Source organism: Papio anubis, chromosome 7, assembly GCF_008728515.1.
Source record: "Papio anubis isolate 15944 chromosome 7, Panubis1.0, whole genome shotgun sequence".
NCBI lineage: Eukaryota > Metazoa > Chordata > Mammalia > Primates > Cercopithecidae > Papio > Papio anubis.
In genome coordinates this window covers 85372317-85397092 of record NC_044982.1, presented here as the reverse complement: position 1 = coordinate 85397092, position 24776 = coordinate 85372317, and the positions used below count along the sequence as shown (strand labels likewise).

At 49.9% G+C, this 24776-nt stretch overlaps 2 protein-coding genes, 1 non-coding gene and 1 pseudogene across 6 annotated transcripts; 1 reads left to right on the top strand and 3 right to left on the bottom strand.

Moving 5' to 3' along the window:
• Positions 1–7: 7 nt before the first annotated feature.
• Positions 8–7777, bottom strand: ZNF219 (zinc finger protein 219). Its single transcript, XM_031668268.1, is given in 6 exon segments — positions 8–1068; positions 1340–1471; positions 1803–2490; positions 2523–2585; positions 2587–3255; positions 3543–7777. Coding segments are annotated over 6 exon segments (2163 nt in total). The 5' UTR covers positions 3549–7777; the 3' UTR covers positions 8–463.
• A 2922-nt stretch (positions 7778–10699) lies between these two features.
• Positions 10700–16971, top strand: TMEM253 (transmembrane protein 253). Of its 4 annotated transcripts, XM_031668267.1 has the most exons (8): positions 10700–11072; positions 11196–11339; positions 12046–12156; positions 12245–12301; positions 12586–12696; positions 12814–12960; positions 13315–14918; positions 16729–16971. In XM_031668267.1, exons 2-7 carry the CDS (start codon positions 11232–11234, stop codon positions 13432–13434), a joined length of 654 nt encoding a protein of 217 aa, XP_031524127.1. In that variant the 5' UTR covers positions 10700–11072; positions 11196–11231; the 3' UTR covers positions 13435–14918; positions 16729–16971. The 4 variants fall into 4 exon arrangements, with proteins under 4 accessions (XP_031524127.1, XP_031524125.1, XP_031524126.1 ...); XM_031668265.1 differs by lacking the exon at positions 12046–12156 and having other exon boundaries at positions 13315–14889; XM_031668266.1 differs by lacking the exon at positions 12046–12156 and having other exon boundaries at positions 13315–14911.
• A 3772-nt stretch (positions 16972–20743) lies between these two features.
• On the bottom strand, positions 20744–24157 carry LOC110740386 (annotated as a pseudogene).
• A 174-nt stretch (positions 24158–24331) lies between these two features.
• Positions 24332–24438, bottom strand: LOC116275989. Its single transcript, XR_004185455.1, has one exon. It is a non-coding gene; the product is annotated as a U6 spliceosomal RNA (small nuclear RNA).
• Positions 24439–24776: the final 338 nt, after the last annotated feature.

Genomic DNA, 24776 nt, shown 5'->3' with positions numbered 1-24776 from the left:
GGGCCCTGTGCCTCACGACACCTGTTTATTGGGGACACGACTCTGCAACAGGGATGACAGGAATCGTACCAAAAATAGCGACGTCTACAGAGCCCCTGATGGGGCTAGAAGGGTACAGTGCTCCCCACCCTCACCCCTTGTACAAAAATAAACTCTCACGCCTATGGACCAGCAAAGACTGGCAGAGTGGCTCCTCAACAGGGACACAAACCCTCTCTGCCAGCCCAGGGACCCCGTTCTTTGACCCTCACCTCTGCCACTTCTAAGGCACTGTGACTCCCTTGGGCTGGGTGGGTACCGCCAGCCCACCCTCCTACGCCCGCCGCCCCTTCCACCTCTGGTCCGCCTGGGGCTGGGATATGGGTCCCACGCTGCCCCCTGCTGGCTTCTCTACCCAACTACCTCTAGCGCTCCCCCGCTCCGGCGGGGTAAGCTCACTAAGCTAATCGCCCCTGAGGGCTCACTACCGTTCTTGCCCCCCTAGCCCTGCCTCTCCGGGTCTGGACAGCCCGGAGCCCTCCTCCCCTTCCTGAGAAGGACTGGGAGGAGTCTCTCCTGATGGTACTCGGGCATAGGGCGAGGACGCGTCAGCCTGGGGTGGCCGGCGGCCCCTAGCCCGGCGGCTGTGGTGCACTTGAAGGTGCAAGGCCATGAGCTCTGGGGCTCCAGTGGCGAAAGGGCAGAAGAGGCAGCGGTGGAGGGCACCCCCCGGCCCGGCCTCGCCTCCCGGCCCTGCCCGCAAGGACAGGTCCAGGGGTTCGGCCTCACCACCTCGCCCGTTGCGCAGGGTCCTCCCAGGGCTGGCGGGCTTCCGACGGGACCCCGGCCCAGCACCGCTAGAAGGAGGCCGGGGGCTTGAGGCACCCTCCACCCAGGTCGCAGGCTGTGGAGACGGCTTGGCTCCAGATTGCGGGGCTGAACCCCGCTGGGAAGGAGGCGGTGGTTCCGGGGGTGGCCCGGGGCCGGCCCCGCTCCTCTGCTCCCGGTGGTGGCGCTGTAGGTGATACTTGAGCGAGCCGGACTGGGTGCCCGCGTAGTCACAGTGCGGACACTTGTAGGGCCGCTCGCCTGGAGAAAGTGGGTGCAAAAGGGTTACGGGGTCACGATCACTGCACGCACCCACCCGAATTTCGCCCAATTTAGAGACCTCATTCTCAGAACCAAGAAAGGGCACTGCGTCTCCCACCCACTTTGATTTAATAAAGAAGCATTTCCCAAGTGATCTCATCCAGCCAAACTGAAGGCTTTGGAACAAACTTCACCTCCCGGTGTTTCGGTAGCCCTCGCCTTTCTGCTCGCCCCCCAGTCGCCTCTCCACGCCGGAAGCTGCCTCCCTCACCTGTGTGCACTCGCAGATGCACTTTGAGGTGATGTGCTGAGCGGAAAGATTTTCCGCAGAAGGGACAATCCTTGCCGGTGGCGCCCCGGCCCCCTTCAGGCCGGGTCCCTCCAACCAACAGCCCATTCTCTTCTGCAACACATATATTAATAGGAAGTCAGCGGGGGCCTACACTCTGTCCAGGTCCCGTGCACCCACCCCATACCCACCCCACACCCACCCCATAGGGCTGCTTCCCCTCGGAGTCCAGAAGGAAACAAAAGTCTGAGGGGTTAGATTTGTTGTGACTAAAGAGTCAAGTGTTCTCAAATGATGGCAAAGCCTCCAGAAAAAACAAAACAAAACAAAAAAACTCAGAAGAAATTAAAGATAAGTTATTTTAAAAAGGAAGCTATGGGGGAGTGGCGGCGTAAGAGTCAGAGGAGGACGCGGCGTACCCGGAGAGCGGAGGGTCCCTACATACCCTGCGTGGTGGTCGATCTTGCCGGGGCCCCAGCAGAAGGGGCAGAGTGCCCCGGTCCCTCACCCGGGCGCGGATGCAGGGAAGCCAGAGGGCCCAGCGACCTGCCCCGGGCCCAGGTCTCCTCCTCGGCCTCCACCACCTCCTCTTCTTCCTCCGGCTCCTCCGCACGGTGCCGGCGAGCCCGGGCCGGGAGAGGAGAGGACAGCGGGCGGAAGCCTCCGAAGCTGCGGCCGGGCCCGGGCTCAGCACCCTCGCCGTTGGGCCGGCCCTCGCCAGCCCGCAGGCTCAGGTAGCCCAAGAGGCTCGGGGGCTCACGGCGCTCGGCCGGGGTGGGCGCCGGGGCCAAGAGGAGCGCTGGGCCCAACGGCTCATAGGCCAGCAGGCCAAGGTCAGGAGGCTGCGGGGCCCGGGCAGGCCCGGAGCCAGGCCCCGGGGCACGCAGTGGGCCCAGCTTGCTGGCGTGCACCTTCATGTGGTTCTTAAGGAACCAGGGCTCCTTGAAGCAGCGGCCTTTTGGACTACCGCCTTGATCAGAAGGAGACCTTGTGCTACATATGTGGCCCTTGAGAAACCAAGACTGGCAGGCTCAGCCGCTGCCCAGCAGGCCGAACTCCGGAGGTGCTGGGGGCTCCTCGGGAGCGACAGGAGCTGGGGTCGGGGTTGCCTCACGTTCGGGCTCGGGCTCCGGCTCCGGGACTAGTCAGTTTCAGGCAGGAGTGCAGGAGGCTGGGGCTGAGAGGCTGAGGCTGAGGAGCTGAAAGGAGGCTGAGGAGGCTAGGAGCTGAGGCGCAGCAGTGGTAGCCACTCCAGAAGGCTCAGCCCCGTGGGCCGTCAGGCTGTGGTGCAGCAGCTCCTCCTCCTGGCTGGAGCCGAAACTGCACAGGCCGCACTTCCAGGGCCTGTGCAGGATGTGCAGGTGGCGTTCGCGCTCCGCCGAGGTGCGAAACTTGCCTTTGCAGTAGGGGCAACGGAAGGCGGACGATGAAGGAGCCTGGGGCCGCGCCAAGCCCTCAGTGGCAGCGGTGGCCTGCATGCCCCCTGAGCTTCGGGCTCTCCCCAGTCGAGCCTCGCGTAGTAGCGCGCGCTCTTCCAACTCCAGCAACAGGCGTGCAGCAGGACTACGTGGGCGCTCGGGCTGGTGTGTGCGCAGGTGCGAGCGCAGCAGAGCCCGCTGCGCCGCGCGGTGGCCGCAGTGTGGGCACTGGAAGGCCTGGGCGCCTGGGTGCGCCCGCAGGTGCAAAGCCAGGATAGAGTTGAAGCGGAAGCGCTTCCCGCATACAGGGCAGGGGAAGCGCCGTTCGCCTGCACGACTCTCAGACCAGCTCACCGCTCCCATCCCGGGCGACCCTGCACTCACGGCTGGCCCGTTGGAGTATCGCTGCAAATCCAGCTCGCCGTCGAAAGCCGGCGGCGACGGCGCTAAGTGGCCGCTCGGGGCGCGGGGACGTGAGCCCTGTGGAGAAAGATCTGCGTAGAGCAAAGGGTGAAGGTAGAGCTGTAAAGGAAGAAAGGGCGTCACCTCGAGGGCCAGGACAACACGAGGGAAGGTGGACTGGGGCCTGAACTAGGAACACACGTGCTACTCACCTCGGGAAGTTGGGGGTGGGGTGTATGGGAATCGAGATGTCAGGACCAAGGAGTTAACTTCTAATAATGGGAGGTCAAAGAGAGAGAGAGGTAGGCAGGAGAAGGAGTATACAGTTGTAGGTACTTGTAGGTTGAAGCCAGAGCTTCACTCACCTCCATGGACCCCCTTCACATTCTTTGGTTCTGGGGAGTGCAGGGAAGAGGAGGAAAAGCTGCTAATGAAGGCAACAGGTGCTGTGGAGCTAAAGCAAGAGAGACAGATTTGGAGGAAGAGATGAGCCCTAGTTTTCAGCAGTAAAGTCACTCCCTACCCCCAGACTCTCAGCACTTTGTATTCCCAAAACCAATCCCTTCTCCCTACTTGCATCTTGAGGCATGAAGGGGCTGCTGTACTCAAAAACTGTACCTCTTGATTTGCCAAGCCTACAAGCCTCCCAAATAATCCAGATTTCTTCCCGAAATTCTACATTTTAAATGCATGGTCCAGAACAACCACAACTACCACCCCACCCCCTGGCGGTGGGGAAGACCATCACAGTATGCCCCTCTCCCATGTAGGTTGGGCTATGCAGTGTGGTGAGCAAATGGGGTGGGCTTGCCATGCTCCCCAGTTATCCAAATGGGATCAGTTGCTCTGAGACCCCTAACTGACCAGCCAGCCAAACATCCTTCCAGGTTCCACAGTGCTTCCTTCTGCCCTTACCCTGTCTTTCTGTCTTTCCCCCCTCATTCTCCCTCCCTCCGCCTGGATTCCTGATCCATTCATTTCCATTCATTACAGAGACTCATTCATGCATGGGAGAGAAACACCTCCCAGCAGCAGAGTCTGAAGACAGACAGAGGGGGAGGGGCATGAGGGGGAGGGAGCCAGAGGGAGAGGGAATGAAGAGAGAGTTGGGGGAGGAGTGGAAGTTAAGGGGCACAGCTAGCCTGGGGAAGGGGCTAAAAACTGCAAATACCGTATAGGATTCATCCCCTTGTTTCAAACCTTGGAGCCTGCAGTATGATGGGGCATCTGAGCCCCTTTGTCCAGGGCTGTTCCGAGGCAGGCTTTCCTCCTCTCTGCAGGGGAGAGGCTCCCTCACACAAGAGGAGGATTACACTGGCTCTGAGCTCAAGAGGCTGGAGTGAGGGACGGGGGGCGGGGCTGGGCCATCTGCACAGATAGGGACTCAGCACATGCTCTGAGCAGGAAGGGGTTAAAATTCTCCAGGCTAAAATTCCCTAGGCCTGGGACTTGCAGAGCTCCAGTGCTGGGGAAGGAGATCATTGAGAGGAAGAGGATGGGGGGGGCGGTGGGGGGTGCTGATCCTAAGCTGCAGAGGAGTTTAGCATGAGGACTTAGAAGAAACCCCAGAATCAAGATTCATGGAAATAGGCCTGGGAAGATGACCAGGAGTCATCTAGTCTACCTTTCTGCCTCATACAGAGAACGGTATCTGGTCAAGGCTAAATGAATGTGGGCCTAACCATATTTTTTTTTTGTCTAAGAAAGAATATTTGAGATATAAAGAACTTCCTTACAATAGGCATCACGAAACTGAAATGGGTTACTGAGAAAGAAAAAGATGCAAGCACTACTTTGCCTAAGGATCTTTAATAGAAAAGAACTGGGCCAGGAGTCAACCTGCCTGTCAGCAGAGAGAAAAGGCTCTGGAGGTCCAAGGCTTCTTTAATTTTTGACATTTAGTGGATGTGGTAAAACTCCATGAAGGGGCAGGTACCTGTTACATGTGGAATCTGGGCTATAGGATTATTATTAGCAGTTATTATAATTAACAAAGTGTCCTTGTCCAAGGGTCACCAGACGACCTCCACTATCACTTAATATGTGTATTTCTGTAGCTTCAAATTAGGGCACCCACTCTCATCCTCTGGATCCTTTCCTGGGACTAAGAGCCTAGCTAGGCTTATTGAATAGTGCCACAGAAGGTGAATTAGAATAGGACTGAGGGGTACAAGGCTATTGTAGGCCTAGTCTGAACATTGATAACCCTACAACCCTTACTAAATCACTTAACCTCCCAGTTTACTCATCAGTAAAATAAGGGGATTGGACTAATTTATATTGTTAGTCCCTTCCTGCTCAAAAAAAGTTTGTGGTTCTAAGTCATAGAACTCTTTTGGACCCCAGAGAGATGTTAAAACAAATGGTCATCCCTTCAGTACCATGGAGAGTGCAGTGGGCTACCACAGAAGCCACTTGGGCCACCTCAGTACCATAGATAGAGCTATGAGGTGCTAGAGGGGCTCTTTGCCATTTTAGCGTCACAGATACAACACAGAAAAGCTAGAGCATTTTTTTTTCGTTCCTATCTGAAAACCATAGAAAAAAACCCAGTGGTACCAGAGGGATTATTTTGGCCTTTTAGATGTCACTGAAAATAGAAAGAGCTAATAGAAAATAGATGTAACTAGAAGAATTTTAATTAGCTATAAGGAGCATCCTGACAGTTACAGTTTGTACATCCTGGAATGAGTTACTGAGGCATCATATTTGGGTCCATCACATTCTGTTGCTCTCCTGGGGATTCCCGGAACATCCTGGTGTACAGCCAATCTGGTATATTCAGAGGAAGCAGATGGTGGAGGCGGGGGGGCTGGGAATACTGCATGGTCATAGCTGACTAACCTATGGGCACATACTCTCATTCTGAGAAGATTCTAGGGCCCATAAAACTGTCTGTAGGATAGCCAGCAAAATCTCATAGGAAGCTGGCCTCATATCTGAGGCAAGAAGAGTGGGAAGAGGGCAAAGCTTCCTATCCCAAAACAAAACAACAATAAACCACTTTGCACATAGCAGTTTCCAGAACAGAAATAGAGTGATATACAAGAAGGCCCAAACTGAAGCTGAATTCCCCAGCAGGGAAAGTTTCCCCAGAAGGTGGCCTAAAATCAACAAAACTCACTGAGATACCTTCCTAGGCCCAATCAAGATCTCCTGAATCATCTCCATATCAAACCAGGTTCCAGATACCTGATCCCATGATTTTTTTCTCAGTAGGGGAAAGAACTGACAGGGACTGGGATACTATGAACTGCCTTGGAACCGAGGTCATGCATATATTGCCCTGGACAATAATCACAGAGTTTTCTATAGTCAGGCCTTAAACACCATCCCGAGACTTGGCCAGACAGCAGCACTGACCTACTTTCCACCCCCACTGGGAATCAGGGGTTATCTTGCCCTTATTTGGATTCTGTAAGGATGAAGGGCCAGGGATAGGTATCAGAAACCTTTCGAAAGCAACAGGCCAATTATCCTTACATGCTGGGGCAGCTGGTAGGGAAGTGGGTGTGGATCACTAAACCTTACTCAGTAGAGAAGGATGGAATGGTTGGTGAAAAGACTTAGAAACAACAAGGACAGGTACATAGAAGTATTTGCTAAATGGAACACAAAGACTGTCCCTCAAGTCTTGTGATTCAAAAGTTTTTAGGGTCAAAGTGTAAGGAGCAAGGGTTCAGGACTTCTGGGGTCCAGTTGTAACTGCCTCTGGTCACCTCTAACACAACAGTTTTCCCTCTTGAGAATCCTACACCTCCCGAATCTGCTAACAATTATAATTACCACTGCACTAGATGGGGTTAAAAGCAAAGGGAGCTTCTAGGGCGGTCTACAGTCAAGACTACCTTGATCACACACACACACCAGTAGTTCACTTTTATGGTCTCCTCTCCATGGCCCTCTGAACCTCACTGCTCAGATAGCTCCTCCAAACCCACTCCACTCTGCAGCTCGCCAGCCTTTTTAGACTGAGTTCTTGGTAAAGCCTCCTTCCCTGTGTCCTCACTCTCCTGAGTTGGAGACATGGAACCTCAGCCATGGACTCCAAAGGTACAGCAGGAAGCAAGAGGAAGGCACACCTGCTCACCTGCTGCCATCCCACCATGGGGAATCTTATCCCAGAGGCATGTCCTAACGCAACCCCGATTTTGATTTTGAAAGTTCTGGAGGACCTGGGTTTGGGAACGGGGGTCATGTAGACAGCCCTAAGTCCCCTTAAGTAGAGCTGACCCTAGAAAAGTCAGTATTAGCACCCACGTGAGCCTCAGTCCTCAGACTGGGACGTAGGGGTGACCAAGGGAGCCTCTGGGAAAATCCCCCTCCCAGAAATAGATTGCTAAGTAGGGTAGGACCTGCAATCCTGCCCGAGAGGTTTTTCCAGCAGCACCTCAGACCCCTCCCCAGGAAGATAAGCCAGAAGGATGATGGGGGGCAGGGTTGGGAGATAGGGAGGCCAAGGCTCAGCTACCCCCGGCCAGGAGAACAAAAGCTGAGTTACAGCCGCCTCCGCTGCTGCCGCGGGCCGAGCTCTTTGTGACACTTTGTTTGGGACGCAAAGAGGGAAGCACCCCCCATCCTCTCCCCTCCCCCGCCACCCCGTGCTCCCGGAGAGTTTGGGCTCCTTCCCCCTCCCCCACCAGCCCTACCTGGGCCGGGGGTTGAGGGGTGCACATCCACTCAGGCTCGCGGCTCTGCCGCCCCTCACCCCCAGGCCCCTCGCGCCCTGCCTTCGGGCCCCTACAAAGACACCCGCCACCTCCCCCGCCACATCCCCCCCGTTGGCCCTTCCCTTTGGTGTCTGCTCCCCCAGCTCCTCTACCTGGCCCCCCCTTCCTTGGGGCCCCCCAGCTCTCCAGGCTTCCGAGGCCGCCACCCCAGGGGCTCTGGGCGGGAGTTTTGCCCAGGGCCAGGCCAGCGCCACCTCCCGCCCCACGCCTGCCTGCTCCCGGAGCCGGGCGCGCCCCAGGCCGGGCCTGGGAGGGGCCGGGGAGCAGGGGCTCCAGGTGGGCAGAGGAGCCCGGGAGTGGGAGGCGGCTGCCTGGCTGACCGGGCGGGTGGCGGCGGGCGGGCGGCGGCGCTCGGCGGCGGCGGGCGGCGGGCCGGCGCGGGCGTCCCAGCGTTACATTAGGGCCAGGAGTGCGCGGGCTGGCTGCCTGACGGCCCCCACCCCCTCCCAGTCCCCCCACCCCAGCCTGGCCCGCATTGTGTGCGGCGGGAGGCGGCCCGGCCATTAGCATGCGGGGGGCGGCGCGGCGGGGCTGGGAGCCGCGCGGGAGCCGGGCTCTGGCTCCGGGGACAGGGAGCTGGGGACCCCGGGAGCCGCGAGAGGCGGCCGCCAGGGGCGGGGTGCGGGCGGTTTGGAGACGGGGGGCGCTGTCGGAGGGAGTAAGGGAGGGAGCGGGGGTGGGGCGCACAGAGGATTCCAACAGGAGACTGGAAGAGATTTTGAAAGGTCATCTCGTCCTTCCCCCAGCCTCCAAGCAGCACTGCCCCTCCCTCCCTAAACCCGGACATACCAGGGAAGGAGTTGGCTCTGCCGCTCTTTCTGCCCCAACATGCACAGACTCGGGAAGTTCTTCCTGGGGTTTTATCTCAAAGCCTCTCCCTTACAATTTCTGTCTCTCTTTTGGGGGAGGAGGAGGGGCGATTATAGAGATAGTTAATGTCGGCCGTATAAGAAACATTATTAAAGTTACTCTTCGGTCCTTTCCGTTCTTGATAAACAATTCCTGCTCCTTCCTCTCGAATTCTATTTTCCATCCCTCAAGTCACTTTAATGGCTCTTCAATACAACAAATATTTACTGAGTGCTTACTAAGTGCCAGGCACTGGGCTCAGCGCTGTGAGGGATGAGAGAGAAGTGGTACCTTCCTTCCAGGCGATTGTAGTCTAGACTACAAACTAGTAAGTAGTATACTCAGATTTATTCAATATTTACTGAATGCCTGTTCACCTATCTAATAGTTTATAATCTTTCCAATAACCCTCTATAATAAAATTAGTCCCCATTTACAAGTAAGAAAAATGAGGCTTCAGGAAGTCTCTTTCCCCAATGGCCTGCAGGCTCAGGGATCCTCAGTGCAAGCCCAACATCTCACATCGCCACCAAATAAAATCAATGCACATGGGAATTGAGGAGGAGTAGACACACAACAGTTTTCTGGATCTCTTTAAAACGTGACTCCCACTCCCCGGGAAAGAAAAAAGTAGATACAGTGCCCCGCCGATGTTGGCACAGCACTGATGGGGCAGGAGTGGCTTACAAAAGATCACTTGCCTCCCAGGACCGTGCCTCCTCTACTAACTTCTAGAGTCTTCTGGCGCAGTCTCCTCTTACCGTCAACAACAAGAAGTAATAGTGATGATGATCATAGCCACTAACATTGAGCACTTGTGTGCCTGATACTGGGCTAAGCTCTCTTCCATGCTGAAAGCAACCCCTTGAGACTGGTATTATTAACTTCCTTTTATAGATAAGGGAACAGAGAGATTAAGCAACTTGCCAAGGGCACCCAGGTAGACCTGGGATTTGTTTTGATCTATAGAATATATTTGGGCCCAGCTGGTTGTGCTTCTGACTGTAGAAATGTGTCCCCAGCTCACCTGCTGAATAACACCTTTAGTGTATGGGCATCAGGCTTATCAGTTTGACCTCATCAGCACCACTAATAGTAAGCACCCACCCTGAATCAACAACTCTTCATAGTCATATTGTTAGCCCCCTTTTATCAGTGAACAAACTGAGGTTCGAATAGGTAGAAAAACGTATCTATCAGGACACACACAGTGGCTCACACCTGTAATCCCAGCAGTTTGGGAGGCCGAGGGGAGACCACTTGAGCCCAGGAGTTTGAGACCAGCTTAGGCAATACTGTGAGACCCTGTCTCTACAAAAAATTTAAAAATTAGCCAGACATGGTGGCATGTGCCTGTGATCCCAGCTACTTGGGAGGCTGAGGCAGGATGATTATTTGAGCCCAGAATGTGTAGGCTACAGTGAGCCATGATCATGCCACTGCATTCCAGCCTGGGTGACAATGAGCCCCTCTCTCAATAATATAATAATAATAACAATAATAATAATGTATCCAAGATCACACAGATGGAGAAGCAGCAGAGCTAAGATTCCAGTCCAGGTCTGTCTGGCTATGAGGCACCTTCTCTTTCAAAAATATTAATTGTTGCAACAGCATCCTTCCAAGACTCACTATTTGAGGACCATCTTATGTATACATATATGTGTGTGTGTGTGTGTGTGTGTGTGTGTATCCAGTTGCAGGTTATCATTGAATCAAAAACAATCCCCACTATAAACAGAGTCCCCCCATCCATTTAGTCAGTGTTGAATTCAGAGTAAAACCTTCAAGAAAGAAGGGAAGGGAGACTGTCCAGAAAGTGAGAGGCAAGAAAGCCACTGGAATTTAACCTTACCTGGTCTGGGGGCAAAGCTTCAAGTAGTAATGACAGGGGACCAATCCAGACAGAAAGTAGGATCTCTAAGGAAGGACAAATAATTTGAGGAGGAAGCCAAAGCAAGAAGTAAGATCATGTGGAAATGAGGGGGATTGAGGTCCAGAGTGATAGTGTCCATGGGAATGAGGTAAGTGAAACCAGAAAAGGAACCCAGGATGGGCAGAAATGCGGGTAATGAGAAATGGGAACAGAGTGAGGCCAGGCTAGACATCTTGTGGAGTGAACTGAGGCCGGTATCTACCCAGGGCCACTCCCTAGATCCTTAGGCCTTCATAGAAACCTTTGCCCCACCACACCCCATCCCTGACAGCCTTTCTCTGCCAGGACAAGTTTGTCGTCTGCTCTGAGCTATCAAGCCCCTTAGGAGACCTAAGACCCAGCTGGGTCCCATCCCTTTGGAGTTAACTGCTTCAGACTAGGTAGGTGTGAGGACCTGGACCTCAAATCCCTGGATATTGGGAGTGGGCAGAGGTATAACTGAAAGATATGTTGTTGCATGTCCTGTCTCCTAATAGATGGAACCTATAATGTATTTTTCCCAGCCTAGGAAGCACCTAATTCTTGTGGGCAAAGGAGCCATGGAAGATAGAGCTGGTCAGCAAGAGCAGGAGAGACACAGCCTCCGTCTGGAAAAGCTACAACATTGGGCGAGGCACAGGCAGAGTGGGCACCTCTTGGTGCTGGCGGTGAGGACAGGCTACCCCATCCCAAGTCTCAGCATGTCCACTTCTACCCAATTCAATTCCATCCATCCAAGCTCATCCGTATTAGGTGACACCACATGTGCCAGAAACTGTGCTGGAGTTCTGAATGGAGGAGGTGAGAGAAAACACCAAATAAACAGTAAAGACCACTTAATCTCAAAGTAGCTACATCTTGGGAAAACAGCCACAGGTGGCCAAAACTAAACTACTAATAGAGGCAGAAAAAAATTAGAAATGACCTTTTTTTTTGGGACCCCGGGTCTGGCTCTGTCGCCAGGCTGGTCGCGGTGGCCGGGATCTCAGCTCACTGGCCTCAGCCCTCCCAGGTTCCATCATTCTCACCCTCAGCCTCCCAGTGCTTCAGGACCTGGCATGCTCCCGCCCGCCCACGGCCTGGATTTTTTTTATGTTTTTAGTGAGAGATGGGGTTTCACAGCATTATGCAGGATGAATTAGATCCTGACCTGCGTGATCCGCCCGTCGGCCTCCGTGCCGGGATTACACGGGCTTGGGCCACCCGGCCCGACCGCGGTACTTATTTTTAATAGTCACGCTGCATACCTTTGCTCTGGGTTGCATTTCTTTCTCTACCTGCTCGTTTCAGTCGCATTCCTGGTCTAAGGGGTGGGGTTGTAGAGGGAAGAGAATCCCTGACAGTTTCTCCTCAATTACCCTGCCCTTACCCCAGGTGAGTCAGCTATGGCTGGCAGTGGTTGTGGTGCCCCTTGCTGTCTCAGTCGCCTGCCTGAACTCTGAATGTCACATGGCCACAGCGCTGCCTCTTGGGCCTGGAGCCTCAGTAAGACCCACCACAAGGGAGGGTGGAAGGTCTCAGGGCCCCTTCCTAATGGGACCAGAGCTCAACACTTGCCCCTCTCACCATTCAGGGTCTCCTCACTGGGACTGTTACCCTAGAGCTTCGCAGAGCACCCCGCCTCTGGAAGGTGAGAAGGAAGAGAACGCAGCACTGTCCCCCCACTCCCTAAAACAGACACCTACAACCCTCAGCCTAGGAAGTAAGTGGCTAAGTGTTGACTCATCCTCTCAGCTGTCACCACTCACTGGCCTCAATGACTGAGGAGGGAAAGCAAAAAAGTTAGAGGGCTTATGGCCCTGTTTGGAGGCTGAGAAACCGAAGCTGAGTTTTGTCTTCAGCTAGGCTGCAAGTGGGGATTGAGATTGGAATGACTCCCCTAGGCTGGGCAGGGCTGAGCTGGCTCACTGGCAGGTGCGGGCCATGATGATATTCAACACCTTCAACTTGATCTTGGGTTTCATCGTGGTGGTGGTCGAGGTGATGAAGACAGCCTTGGGGCCTGCCCCAACTGCCTCCTCCCAGGTACTGGTGAATGAAGGAGAAGGTGGGAGGATGAGGAGGCAAGAGGAGGTGAAAAGGGAAAAGGGCAGGGGCGAACAGGTGCGGGGTCCCTGCATTCTCAGCCTTGTCTACCTGCAGCATGTTGGCTTGCTGGTGCTGGAGCTCAGTGCTGAGGCCTTCACCCTAGGAGGAGTGCTGGTCTCAGTGCACGCCCTATTCTTGCTGAGCCAGAGGAAACCAGGATGCTGCAGGAGCCAGAGTCTGCACTACCAGGAGCTGCAGGAGGTATGGGGGCAGGGAAGAAAGCATGAATAGCTAGCTGCCAACTAATTTTTCCACTGGCTATCCTGGTCAGTGGCATTTAACGGAAAACAATGGGGCAGGAGAGAAGAGGTCCTAGAATGAAACTGATTGGCTTTCTCTGGCTTTGGACATTTCTCCCCTAATGGTGGGTAAGAGGGAATTGGGAACCCAAATGATTGAGGTTAAAAGAGTGGGAAAGCATTAGGAAGCTGCCTAAATATTGGCAGGACTATGGGAAATAGGATAAAAAATTGGGCAGGAGGAAGCAGTTGTTTCTGTCTGGGGTTTCTCCCTTCTCACCTCTACAATTTGCTCACACCTGTCTCTGGTTTTCAGGGCTTCTCTGAGTTGGAAGAGGTTCCTGGTTTGGAGAATGGTCCCACGGTAGCCAGCACAGGAGCAAATGAGAGGGCGGGACAGCGGGAACAGACACGTGCTGCTCTCCTTCCACCCTGAGAGAATGCTCTCCAGACATTCCTGCCCCACCCCACCAAACTCAGAAGCTTGCTGGGATCCTTTAAGTCCAACAGGAAGTCCGGGAATGCCTTCAGTTTTCACTCAGAGCAGGCCCTTTTTGCGTTCCTTCCCTGTTAGGGGAAGATATACCTGGACGAGAATATATCCTCACCTACCACCTTGAAAAGCTGCTTTCTCCCTTCCATCCATATCCTCCCTCCCTGTCACCTCCCCATACAGCTTCACATCTGCCTCATCTCACTCTTTTTTTCTGTCCACTTTTCATAATCCCATCCACTCCAAATCCTGGACCCTGCACACGCCAACTCCCTGAATCCAATTCAGGAGTGCCCCAGTTCCCCTTTCGATCCGTCTCCTTTCTGCTGCAGCGGAAACTACAAGTCCCAGGATGCCCCACTAGCCCGTGACCGGCTGGGAAATAAAAAGCCTTCTCTCCGCGGTAGGGGCGCTGTGGATGTGCTGAGTGACGCGAGGCGGGGAAGTCGGGGCCTAGCCTAGCGCGTTCTCGGACGCGACCACTGGCCCCGCGTTCGGGGAGGAGCCGGGCGGGCGGTCCTGCACTGGCGTGCCGCTCCCCCAGCCACTGCAATAGAGAGCTGGCTCTGGGTCCCCAGCCCTGCGCTGGCAGCTTCAGAGACTGGCGAGGGCTCGGAGCTGACGCTTGGCAGAGCTGGGGCTTCCCAGATGCTGTCGCCGCACCCCCTTGCAGGAGGGCCCAGGTCCGAAGTCCTGAGACTTGGAGCGCGCGCGAGAAAGGGGTTGGAGATGATGAGTCAGAAGCGCGGGGCCTTTCTCGTCCCCTCCCCTAGGGCCTGGGCGCTGAAGACAGGCTCGCTGGGCAGCGGGTAGATAGGGCAGGCAGAGGGAGGGACGCTGCGACCTGCGTCTCTGCCTAACGCTTTCCCGCCTCTTGCGAGCACGCCGGTGTAACGAGCCCGCGCTGCCGCCACCCTTTATCTCCAGCGCGGGAGCGGGACTGCGCAGGCTCGGCCTCTGGGCTGACCCGCCGACCTTTGATCTCCGCTGCGGTCGGGTTGCTGAAGTTCTGGCTGCGTTCAACCCCCACCGTTTACGACCTTTGCAAGTGTGCAAAGATAACAGGCTCGCTTGGGCTTGGGAAAAGCCCAGGAGAACTGGGAGTCCCAGTAGCAGCAGCAGCTGGGCAGCTTGCTAGCCGCTGGAAACTAGAAATTGACCAGAGCTGGAGTACCAAGAGAACTCACCCCAAATTCACATAGTGCCCGGGATGGCTGTTGGCCTCACACTCATTTTTGTTCCCACTTGAGAAGGCTTCTTTCCCTAGAGAATGCTGCTTCTCCCGGCCTAGCCAGGGCCTGGCACCAGTGAGGATAGAGCGCAGCCTGGCTGCCTTGCCTTGACATTGCAGTGGCGCCCGCTGCAGCTCCTTTCTGTTTGTGACACCTTGGAAGAGTGGTAATAATCTTCCTATGACAAGGTTAAGTGTGAGTACTAGTGGGTGGGGACAGTTCTGGGATCAGGCTCTGGAATGGAGAAAAGATCTAGGCCTTCTGCATTTCTTCCTCTCCCCTAGTGTAACTGCCAGAATAATGGAGAGCTCATGTGTGCAGGGCTGAGAAAAGAATAATTTTCTTGAAAGTCAGAAGGTGGTGGTAGATGAGGAAGCTGAGGGAAGAAAATTAACAATTTGTTCTGTTTTCCAGGTTTTAGTGATGTGATCAGATTAGATATTGCATTCTAGTTCCTAGAGAAGCTTGATGACCATGGAAATTAACCTCGATCAGTCAGATTAGGCTAGGCTCTGCTGTGGTAAATGCCAAAACCACAGTGACTTAAAACCACAAAGGTTTGTTTCTCATACTCCGTGTCCAAAGTAGGCTGGCAAGGGGTTCTGTTCGTTGCAAATGTTTAAGGTACCCAAGCTCATGGAGCACCACCATTTTGAGATCCTACCCTGTCACTATGAAGGTTAAAGTTACCCACCCGCCCCCACTCTCAGAATGGAAGTAAGCATGAAGAATTGTTTGTGGACTCTTAAATGCTGCCGTGAAGTGATACATTCATGTCACTTCCACCCATTCAATGGCCAAAACAAGTCATATAGCCACACCCAACTTAAGGAAGGCCAGAAGGGCAATGCCTGCAAGGAGAGGGGAAGCAGAAATACTTCATTAAAAGAAACAGTTGGCGGGGCTGGGAGGTTCACGCCTGTAATCCCAGCACTTTGGGAGACCAAGATGGGTGGATCACCTGAGGTCAGGAGTTCAAGACCAGCTTGACCAATATGGTGGCCGTCTCTACTAAAATTACAAAAATTAGGCCGGCATGGTGGTGGGTGCCTGTAATCCCAGCTACTCGAGAGTTTGAGACAGGAGAATTGCTTGAACCCAGGAGGCAGAGGTTGCAGTGAGCCAAGATCACACCACTGCACTCCAGCCTGGGAGACAAAGCGAGACTGTATCGAAAGAAAAAAAGAAATGGATTAATAGTTTGTGGTGATTTTTGAACAGCTTAGCAGTTGAAATGTATCTGTTCCAGCAGTTATGCTCATATCTACTTCTTTGGTTTGGTTTCATGAACCCCTAAGTTCTTACTAGAAATTTTTCCTCAATAGGACTGGGACTCAGGAAACCTAGATTCTAATTCTGTTGCTTGGGCAAGTCAGACCTCTCTGAACTACATTTTGTTCACTTGGAGGTTATGGTAATAATATTTATTCTCTCTACCTTACTGGAGTATCAAGGCTAAAATAAAATCACACAAGGAAAAGTACTTTAAAATTATAAACCACTTCAGGGGTTGAAAATAAATTGCCTGTAGAGGTAAGAAGTCGTTTAAATGATAATTTCTTAAAACTCAAGAGCCAGTTCAGCTATAGTTCTTCAATCATCAGTCTGCATTAGATAAACATAGTAGGAATTCAGGTTTTGAATATATGTTACAGTTCATGTAGACCTTGCAAAGTCTAAGAGTCTTAGATTAAACATTAAATTCTTAAAACCTTTCTGATAAAACCTTTTTCATCATATCCCTCTAGGGCATTGGTTCTCCGAGAAGGGTCATTTTGTTCCCTAGAGGATATTTTGCAAGGTCTGGAGACATATTTGTTAGTCACAACTGAGGAGTGGGGGAGGTGGGAATATGTAGCAATGGAAGGCGCAGTAGATGAGAAGTCAGATTTGGGATTTAGTTCCAGTGCTACTAATGCCGCCTTCCTGTGCATTATCCTCTGCCAGCTGCAAGCAAAGACTATTTGAAACTTGTCCTGTGTTCCTCATTATTCCCCCTCCACAGTGCCTATTGCCAGAGTCCCGGGCTGCTCCATGACAGCATTCTGCTTTGCTGCAGTGATTCCCAGCAACCACTGTATCTGCTTCTTTCTTCATCAGTTTGGCAGCCTCTGTGGAGGTCACTCATCTTACTTGAATGAGAACTTCACCGAAAGAAGAAACTGACAAGGTTTCCGCTGACATCAGTTTTTAAAGGCCGTAACCCCTATCTATTCTTTTAAACATTAAAGAAATCCAGTTCATGATATGTGGCTTAATATGCAGCAGTGGCACATTGGTGGTTGGGAAATTCTCCATGTGAATACATTTTACCCTCATTTCTTTGAAATTCTGTCATTTATTCTGGCTTTTAATACATGAATATAGACAACTGACGATATTTCACAAATGAACTCTTTTCCATTTCTGAATCTGCCTTTTGGCAAGATGGCTCAGGTTTCTTGTCCAGGGCTGTGTCCTCTGCTGCCATCTCGTGGCCTCTTGGCTGCCCAGGTTGAGGTCTCATAAAGCGCCTTCCCTAAGGTAATGTCGTTTGGTAGTGGCTTAGTTAGAGAAAGACTCTCCTCTCCATGGTGTGGGGCGCTACCCAAGTTCCTCCTCTGCAATGGGTCCCTGAGGGCAGCAGCACACTTGGCCTGGCTGGAAACCTGGGCCTCACAATGAGGCAGGAGGTGGAGGGCCCCTCCTGGTCTTCTGCAAACCCTTGGGCCTCTGTGTCTGTTATGCAGTCCTGGCCAGGAGCCACCAAATTCAGTGAACCCAACTGCCCACGGGTAATTGAAGCTGAGCGCCTGCCTGGCCTGAAGAATGCAGTCTCTTGCCCCTTGCCACCTGGGGCTGGGATGCTCTTAATTTCAGTGAGAAATGAAGAGTCTCCCATCAGGTTTTGGATTCTAGGCCCACACAAAATGGGCCTAGAGAAGAAAACAGAAGAGTGTGTTGCTCTGTGTCCACACCCTTCATCCTAACGGGCCCAGCCAGTGCTGCCTCAAATTTGACATTTGATTGATGGACTGAGCGGGACAGTGGCAGTGGTGTTGTCGCTGAGTCACTGTTTCCTATAAATATGACAAGATCTATGTACTACAGTGATCAGAGGTCCATCACCAGGGAACTGGGAATGTGAGAGACTGCCCTGACCTGGGCTGCTGCTGCTGGTCACTGAGCAGTGAGCACAGGAGGTAAGGCAGGAAAATGTTTTTAGTTGCTATTTTTTTCACTGTGAACATGAAATATATGTATATATACAACTATATATATATACACACATATATAGTTAAAAATCTTCCCATTGCTAACAGTAATTCGTACAACTTTCCCCTAGTTGTGAGCCCCCTCTCCTGACTCCACCCAGTTCCCATAACCCCTAATCCCAGCCTTCTCAAAAAAAAAAAAGGGAGGAGGAAGAGAGGAGGAGCAGAAGGAGAAAGGGAAGGAGGAGGAGGAAGAAGAAGACTGCTTTTGGTGTTTGCTTTAACCTGATGTCCCCATTATAATTCAGAAGGAAAGGCCTGCTCATCTAATTTCCTAGGGCCTCAGGCCAGAGATAGCCATACTTACAGGTAAATTGCTACTAGGCTGGCGTGTGTTGCTTCTCCTTAAAATTCAGATGCCATTTACTCTCATCTTCTGTTTCTTTTATGTTTTTCCTTGTTTGCCTATTTTTCTTTTTTCTGACTTATTTCATTTATATTTTGTGTTGCCTGTTTTTCCTGGATCCACTTAGCATCTAAATCTTTGGTTTATTTTTCTTATCAGAAGCTTTTCCTAAGTTCTGTCCAGAGTTAATGGATTTTCTTTGTTGATTCTTGACAGTTTTCCCTTGCCATTATAAAGTTTTCTTGTTTTTACCCAAGTCCAAACTTCTACAATATAATTTTGTTTGCCTCTTTATGTGCTCTCTTTATATATAAAGAAAATGCTATGTGCTCGCTCTTATTCCTTTTTTTTTTTTTGGAGACAGGGTCTGGCTCTGTTGCCCCAGGCAGGAGTGCAGTAGTGTGACCTTGGCTCACTACAACCTTCGCGTCCTGGGCTCAAGCCATCTTCCCACTTCAGCCTCCCAAGTAGCTGGGACTACAGATGTATGCCACTACATCTGGCTAATTTTTGTATTTTTTGTAGAGAAGAGGTTTCATCATGTTGCCCAGGCAGGTCTCCAACTCCTGAGCTCAAGCGATCCACTCACCCAAGCCTCCCAAAGTGCTGGAATTACAGGCGCGAACCACTGTGCCCGGCCTAGTATTATTACAGGCGCGAACCACCGTGGCCGGCCCAGTCTTATTCTTTATGTAAAGCTGAAGTCATAGCAAAGGAGAAAGAAATTATGCTTTTATAAACCTCAAATATAATTATGACGAAAAGAAATTGTTCTTTGCGTAACTAAGAAGTGAAACTGGGTCCAGTGGTTACTTGTTATAGAGAGGTCAACTTTAGACTGAAAAATAGAAACTGGACACCTTTCAAAAGATGAAATGCTTTCAAGTTGAGCTTTCAACCTCTGGATATGTTAGAGGTGTTTTGTGCAATAAACTTTATCATGCAATGACAGGTTATTGAAGCAAATATTCAAATATCAGCTGAGTGGTTGAATTAGATAACTTTTAATTTCTCTGCCAACACTCAGATTACATTAGCTTTTCAGCAGTGGTGATGTTTTTTAATTGACCCATCCATACTCTCCGATGTCTGGCCCTGGAGAAAATTGTAAAGTAAGATGCTGGTATTCCTCTAGTCCCTAGAACCGAGTGTTTCAGTCTTGGCACTATTGATATTTGGGCCAGATAATTCCTTTTTATGGAAGACTGGTGCATTGATTTGTAGAATGCTAAGCAGCAACCTTGGGCCCTATCTACTTGATGTCAGTAGCACCCCTCCCTCCAGTTGTGACAACCAAAAATATCTCTACACGTTGCCGGATGTCTCCTGGGAAGCAAAATTACTTCTTTCTTTGAAAAACAATGCCTTAGAAGGATATGATAAAGGTTTTAAGAACGAACTTAATGTCTAATTTCTCAAGATCCTTGTATTTAAAAAGACCTACAAAGATCTATCATAACCAAACAGCACATCCAAAATATGAATTCCTGCCCTAGCTTTTTCCCCCTACTCCTCTTTTCTGAATTTTCTATGTTGTGTTATTGTTACCACATCAGGCCAATCTGGTTCAACTTTTATGTAGCAAAGTTGTGAGTTATTTCTCAGTTGCCATGGACCCCAGGTTGAAAGTCACGTAATCTGAGCATGTCCAGATGAACACATGTGCTACCTCAGGGGAAACCTGAGTGCTCAGACCAGGAAGGGTGGGGGCGACTGAATTGAGAAGCAGACACCGCATAACAGGATCCAGAATCCAATCAGATGAGCTCTCTCATCACCCCATGGCAGGATCCAGTCATATCATGCCTCCTGGCATCATGTCATTGCAAAATGCAATCAGATCACACCTCATTACCCTATGCTTATAAAACCCAATGCAACCCCCAGCTCAGAGAGACAGGTTTGAGCATTTCCTCCTATCTCCTTGGCAGTTGAATCATGTTGCTTCCCTGCTTAAAAGCTTTTCAGTCCTCCCCATCGCCCACAAGATTAAGTCAAAGCATTTTTAAATGGTGCATGGACCTCTGTGATTTAGCTCCTGCCCACTCTTCCAGTGTCATCTCCCATGTCCCCTCTCTTGCTTTTCACGATTTGGTGATAGCAGTTTCAGGGAGGTAGCATTGACATTTTTTTTTCCTTACCAGAGCTTTCTATCTCATCTGTTTTTTCAGTCTCAAGAGTACATTCAGCATAATGCTGAATTAGGACAGCATACAAAGGGATCAGTATCACTTCCCAACTCTGTTAACTCTTCCAATGAAGACACGCAAGGAACTTGGACACAGGAAGGGGAACATCACACACCGGGGTCTGTTGTGGGGTGGGGGTAGGGGGGAGGGATAGCATTAGGAGATATACCTAATGTAAATGACGAGTTTATGGGTGCAGCACACCAACATGGCACATGTATACATATGTAACAAACCTGCATGTTGTGTGCACATGAACCCTAGAACTTAAAGTATAATAAAAAAGAAAGAAAGAAAGAAAGAAAAAAGACATGCAAGGATAATGGTCTTTTAACATACCAGGCAATTTTAAAGTTTTATGTTGACATTGAGAACATCTCACTGGTATTAAAAACTTCAGCTCTTTAAATGTATAATTTGTTTAATCAAATTGCACCTTCTTTTTTACACTTTGCAAGTATAGCATAGTAAATACATTATATTTAATTAAGTAACTTGCCATAGTTTCTGTATTGGGGATATTAACATCATTGGTTGGATCTTTTGTTTTGTCATCTTGCTATTTTTCAGAATCTTCAAATAGCACATTTCCATGATGTCTATTCTCTTCAGTGCCTGTGGAAACATACAAAAAAATGTGATGTCTATTCCCCATTTCTGGTTTTCCTGACTCTAGATTAACAGTTGTATCTCCAGCGTTTACTTCTTGGACTTGTTCCTTGGTTGCACAAGCCTCCTCAATATTTTCTCCGAAACTGACATTTTCTTAACTCTTTGTTGTTAGAATATCTACAGTTGTGTGCCACATCTCTTCAATAGGCTGAGCCCCTGCCAGAATGGCCTTCTCATAGATGGTGAGAATACTTTCAGTAGGACTTGGGGTTGGTTCAGTATGTGCAAGACATATTCAATATTTTACAAGATTTTTGGCATCTGGAATATTTTTAATCAGATTGTTCAGTGTGACCAGTATTTCTTCTTCTGGGCATCCTTCATTAGTTAGGTTTAGGCATTCAGAAAATGTGTTGCTTACCTTTTCAGTAAATAATTTTCGTTCATCTTCTATCATGGTAGTCCAAAAGGACCCAACTGGTTTTTCATTTTGTCCTTAAGGCTCACACTAGGTAACTATTCAGTTAGGAGGCCTTTTCAGCACTCTCTTTGCCAGCTTTCCACTCATTCAGATGAGCTTTTCTCTCTTCTGAGTTTTCTTTGGATTGAGTTGATCTACTGTCAGCAGTTGGTTTTGCTATAGTGTATCTTCACTAGTCAATGGGTTTTGATTTTGCTATCAGTTTGGCATTAGATGATGAAGCATGAGCTGGGGGCAGTGGCTCACACCTGTAATCCCAGGACTTTGGGAGGTTGAGGTAGGAGGATCCCTTGAGGCCAGGAGTTCAAGACCAGCCTGGCCAACATAATGAGAGCCTATCTAAAAAAATAGTTTTTTTTTTTTTTTTTTTGAGATGGAGTTTCACTCTTGTTGCCCAGTCTGGAGTGCAATGGCGCTATTTCAGCTCACTGCAACTTCTGCCTCCCAGGTTCAAGCAATTCTCCTGCCTCAGCTTCCCAAGTAGCTGGGATTTCAGGCTCCTGACACCATGACCGGCTAATTTTTGTATTTTTAGTAGAGACGCAGTTTCATCATGTTGGCCAGGCTGGTCCCAAACTCCTGACCTCAGGTGATCCACCCACCTGGCCTCCCAAAATGCTGAGTCACCGTGCCTGACCTAAAAAATAAATTGTTAAAACAGTAAGATGAAGCAGGCCTGGCTACAATTTCACATGCTACGCTCCTTTTTTTTCCTTTTTAAAACTTATTTTATTTTGGCAACCTCTTGTCCAATAGATCAGATGCTATGCTTATTGATTGTGCCTTATTTCTTTTCTATGTCCTGAGACGAACTGGTTTTGACCCTAGATAAAACTGTTTTTGATTGTAATAATTCTGTTTTATGAGACCTTTTCCTGATTGTAAACAAGGCTGAGGTTCTACCGATGCCTTCTTTCACAGTGTCCTGGGTATTATTGGATGACTTCTAATAAGAGATCACACAGACTTAGTGAGCACTACATTTGGTGTACCCCAGGTCCTTGCACACGCTGTGAAAAAGTACACACTGTTGCACCTTGCGTTTTTGTTGTTTCAAAAAGTTCCAGGAAGAAGCAAAACAAAACCCGTTCCCTCCAGAGATGCCCTCTGAATTGGAGATGAATTTGGCAAACTCCCCACATTACCATACAAAAGTCCCACCCAAGGAGGAGTTTTTTGCCACTTTCTATTCATGTGATATACGAAGAAGCATGACTGATGACTTTACTCCACCTCTACATATGATGACTCAGCTAAGCAGCCCAATACAAGCCCTGTTTTTAGCTTTGTTCCGAGAGGAACTGTTTTGGGAATTATCCCCAGTATTCTCCTTACTTGTTGCAAGTAATGAAATCCCCTTGTTAAATTTTCCTTGGTTGTGGTCATTGGACTGTCACTGTCCAAGCGACCGAACTCACCCATTGTGTGGGTAACACTAGCAGTCATGTTTGAGACTCTATTACTTTTCACTGTTACGCTGCTGGTGTTTATAGGCTGAGGCTCTGTGGCTTTAGGAATAGTAATTGAAAATTTCTTTGTTGCTGCAGAACTCTCATCTTTGACTTGTAGAGGTTTTCTAAGGGAATTAAACTTAGACTGAACAATTTGGCCTCAATAAGATTCCATCACAGACTTCTTGGGCGTGTCAGCCTCTTGCTTTTGTTTTTCTGCAATCATATGTTTCTGTTTACTATTATTGTTAAGGTGAAATGTCTTATATTAATGTCATATGTTGACATTGGGGGTCATCTTCAGTTGGTAACAACTTCAGAGTTTGATTATTATCCTCAAATTTATGTGTGACAATTACTATAGTTGAATTGGTCAGTTCATTAGAAGGTTTTAAAGGAATACAATTTTTACCACCATTGTATTGTTTTTGCTTCTCATGAGTTTGTTGACATTTTCTTTACCAGCCATTTCTGACTTAAGTTTCAAAATATTTGTCTCTTTTTTTTTTTTTTTTTTGAGACAGAGTCTCGCTCTGTCGTCCAGGCTGGAGTGCAGTGGCGTGATCTCCCCTCACTGCAAGCTCTGCCTCCCGGGTTCACACCATTCTCCTGCCTCAGCCTCCCGAGTAGCTGGGACTACAGGTGTCCGCCACCACGCCCGGCTAGTTTTTTATGTTTTTGGTAGAGACGGAGTTTCACGGTGTCAGCCAGGATGGTCTCAATCTCCTGACCTCGTGATCCACCCGCCTTGGCCTCCCAAAGTGCTGGGATTCCAGGCGTGAGCCACCACGCCCGGCCCAATATTTGTCTCTTCTTGGAACTCGTCCTCAAATGTCACCACTCTCTGGCCTCTATTGAGGTTACGCAGCTATGGTAGCCAACTTACAGATTCCAGCTCAGGTCTTTACCATTCTCGGATGCAAAAAGCCTGGACATTCTCTGATTTTCCTGTTTGTATGCAAAAAATGTTTTTCTTCTTAACAGATGTTTCTCGAGTCTTTGTCTTTTTCGCTCTTTGAACATGAATTGGGCCTTGGAGGCCACTGCAGGTTCTGGAATATGGCTTGGGTATTTGTCACAGTCTGAGGTGAGGGGATGCATCTCCAGCTTTAACTGCAGATGTAGGACTCCAGGCCACAGCCAGTGAACACCACCTATTTGTTTTCTTGTGTAGTGAAAATCACAATTCAGTATTGGGTTCCACCCATTTTGCTTTGACTCATACTGTTTCCTTAGTGCTACTCAGCAATTAGTGAAATAATCTCTGGTACTGCACAAAATATGAAATGCTTCAAGAATTTGCATGTCATCCTTGCTCACAGGCCCTGCTAATCTTCTCTGTATTGTTTCAATCTTAGTATATGTGCTACTGAAGCAAGCACTAAATTATTTATTAATATGTATGACAGATTCCTCCATCTCATCCTTGCTTTATTCTCTCCCTCTACCTCCTTTTTTTTTTTTTTTTCTTGTTCTTTTTGATTATCCCAAGGATGATGATGATGACAGCACTGACTCAGTGATAGGCTAGGTGAGGGTCAGGGCTGTTTGTTGCACACACTAGTGAGATGGCAATAAAAAAAAAAAAACTGTTCCCGGACCAAACTGAGGGTCGGGCTGCTATTTCTCAGGGTCTAATAATGAGATGCAGACGAACTGGGGAGGAAGAGAGTTGTTTGTTTGTTTGTTTGTTTTTTGAGACAGAGTCTCGGTCTGTCAC

Bases quoted from the DNA above. Each gene is read 5' to 3' on its own strand.
- TMEM253 (XM_031668267.1), top strand. From the start codon at position 11,232: ATGGAAGATAGAGCTGGTCAGCAAGAGCAGGAGAGACACAGCCTCCGT. The intron at 11,340-12,045 runs GTGAGGACAGGC...CCCTTACCCCAG, and splicing joins GGCACCTCTTGGTGCTGGCG to GTGAGTCAGCTATGGCTGGC. The intron at 12,697-12,813 runs GTACTGGTGAAT...GTCTACCTGCAG, and splicing joins CCCCAACTGCCTCCTCCCAG to CATGTTGGCTTGCTGGTGCT.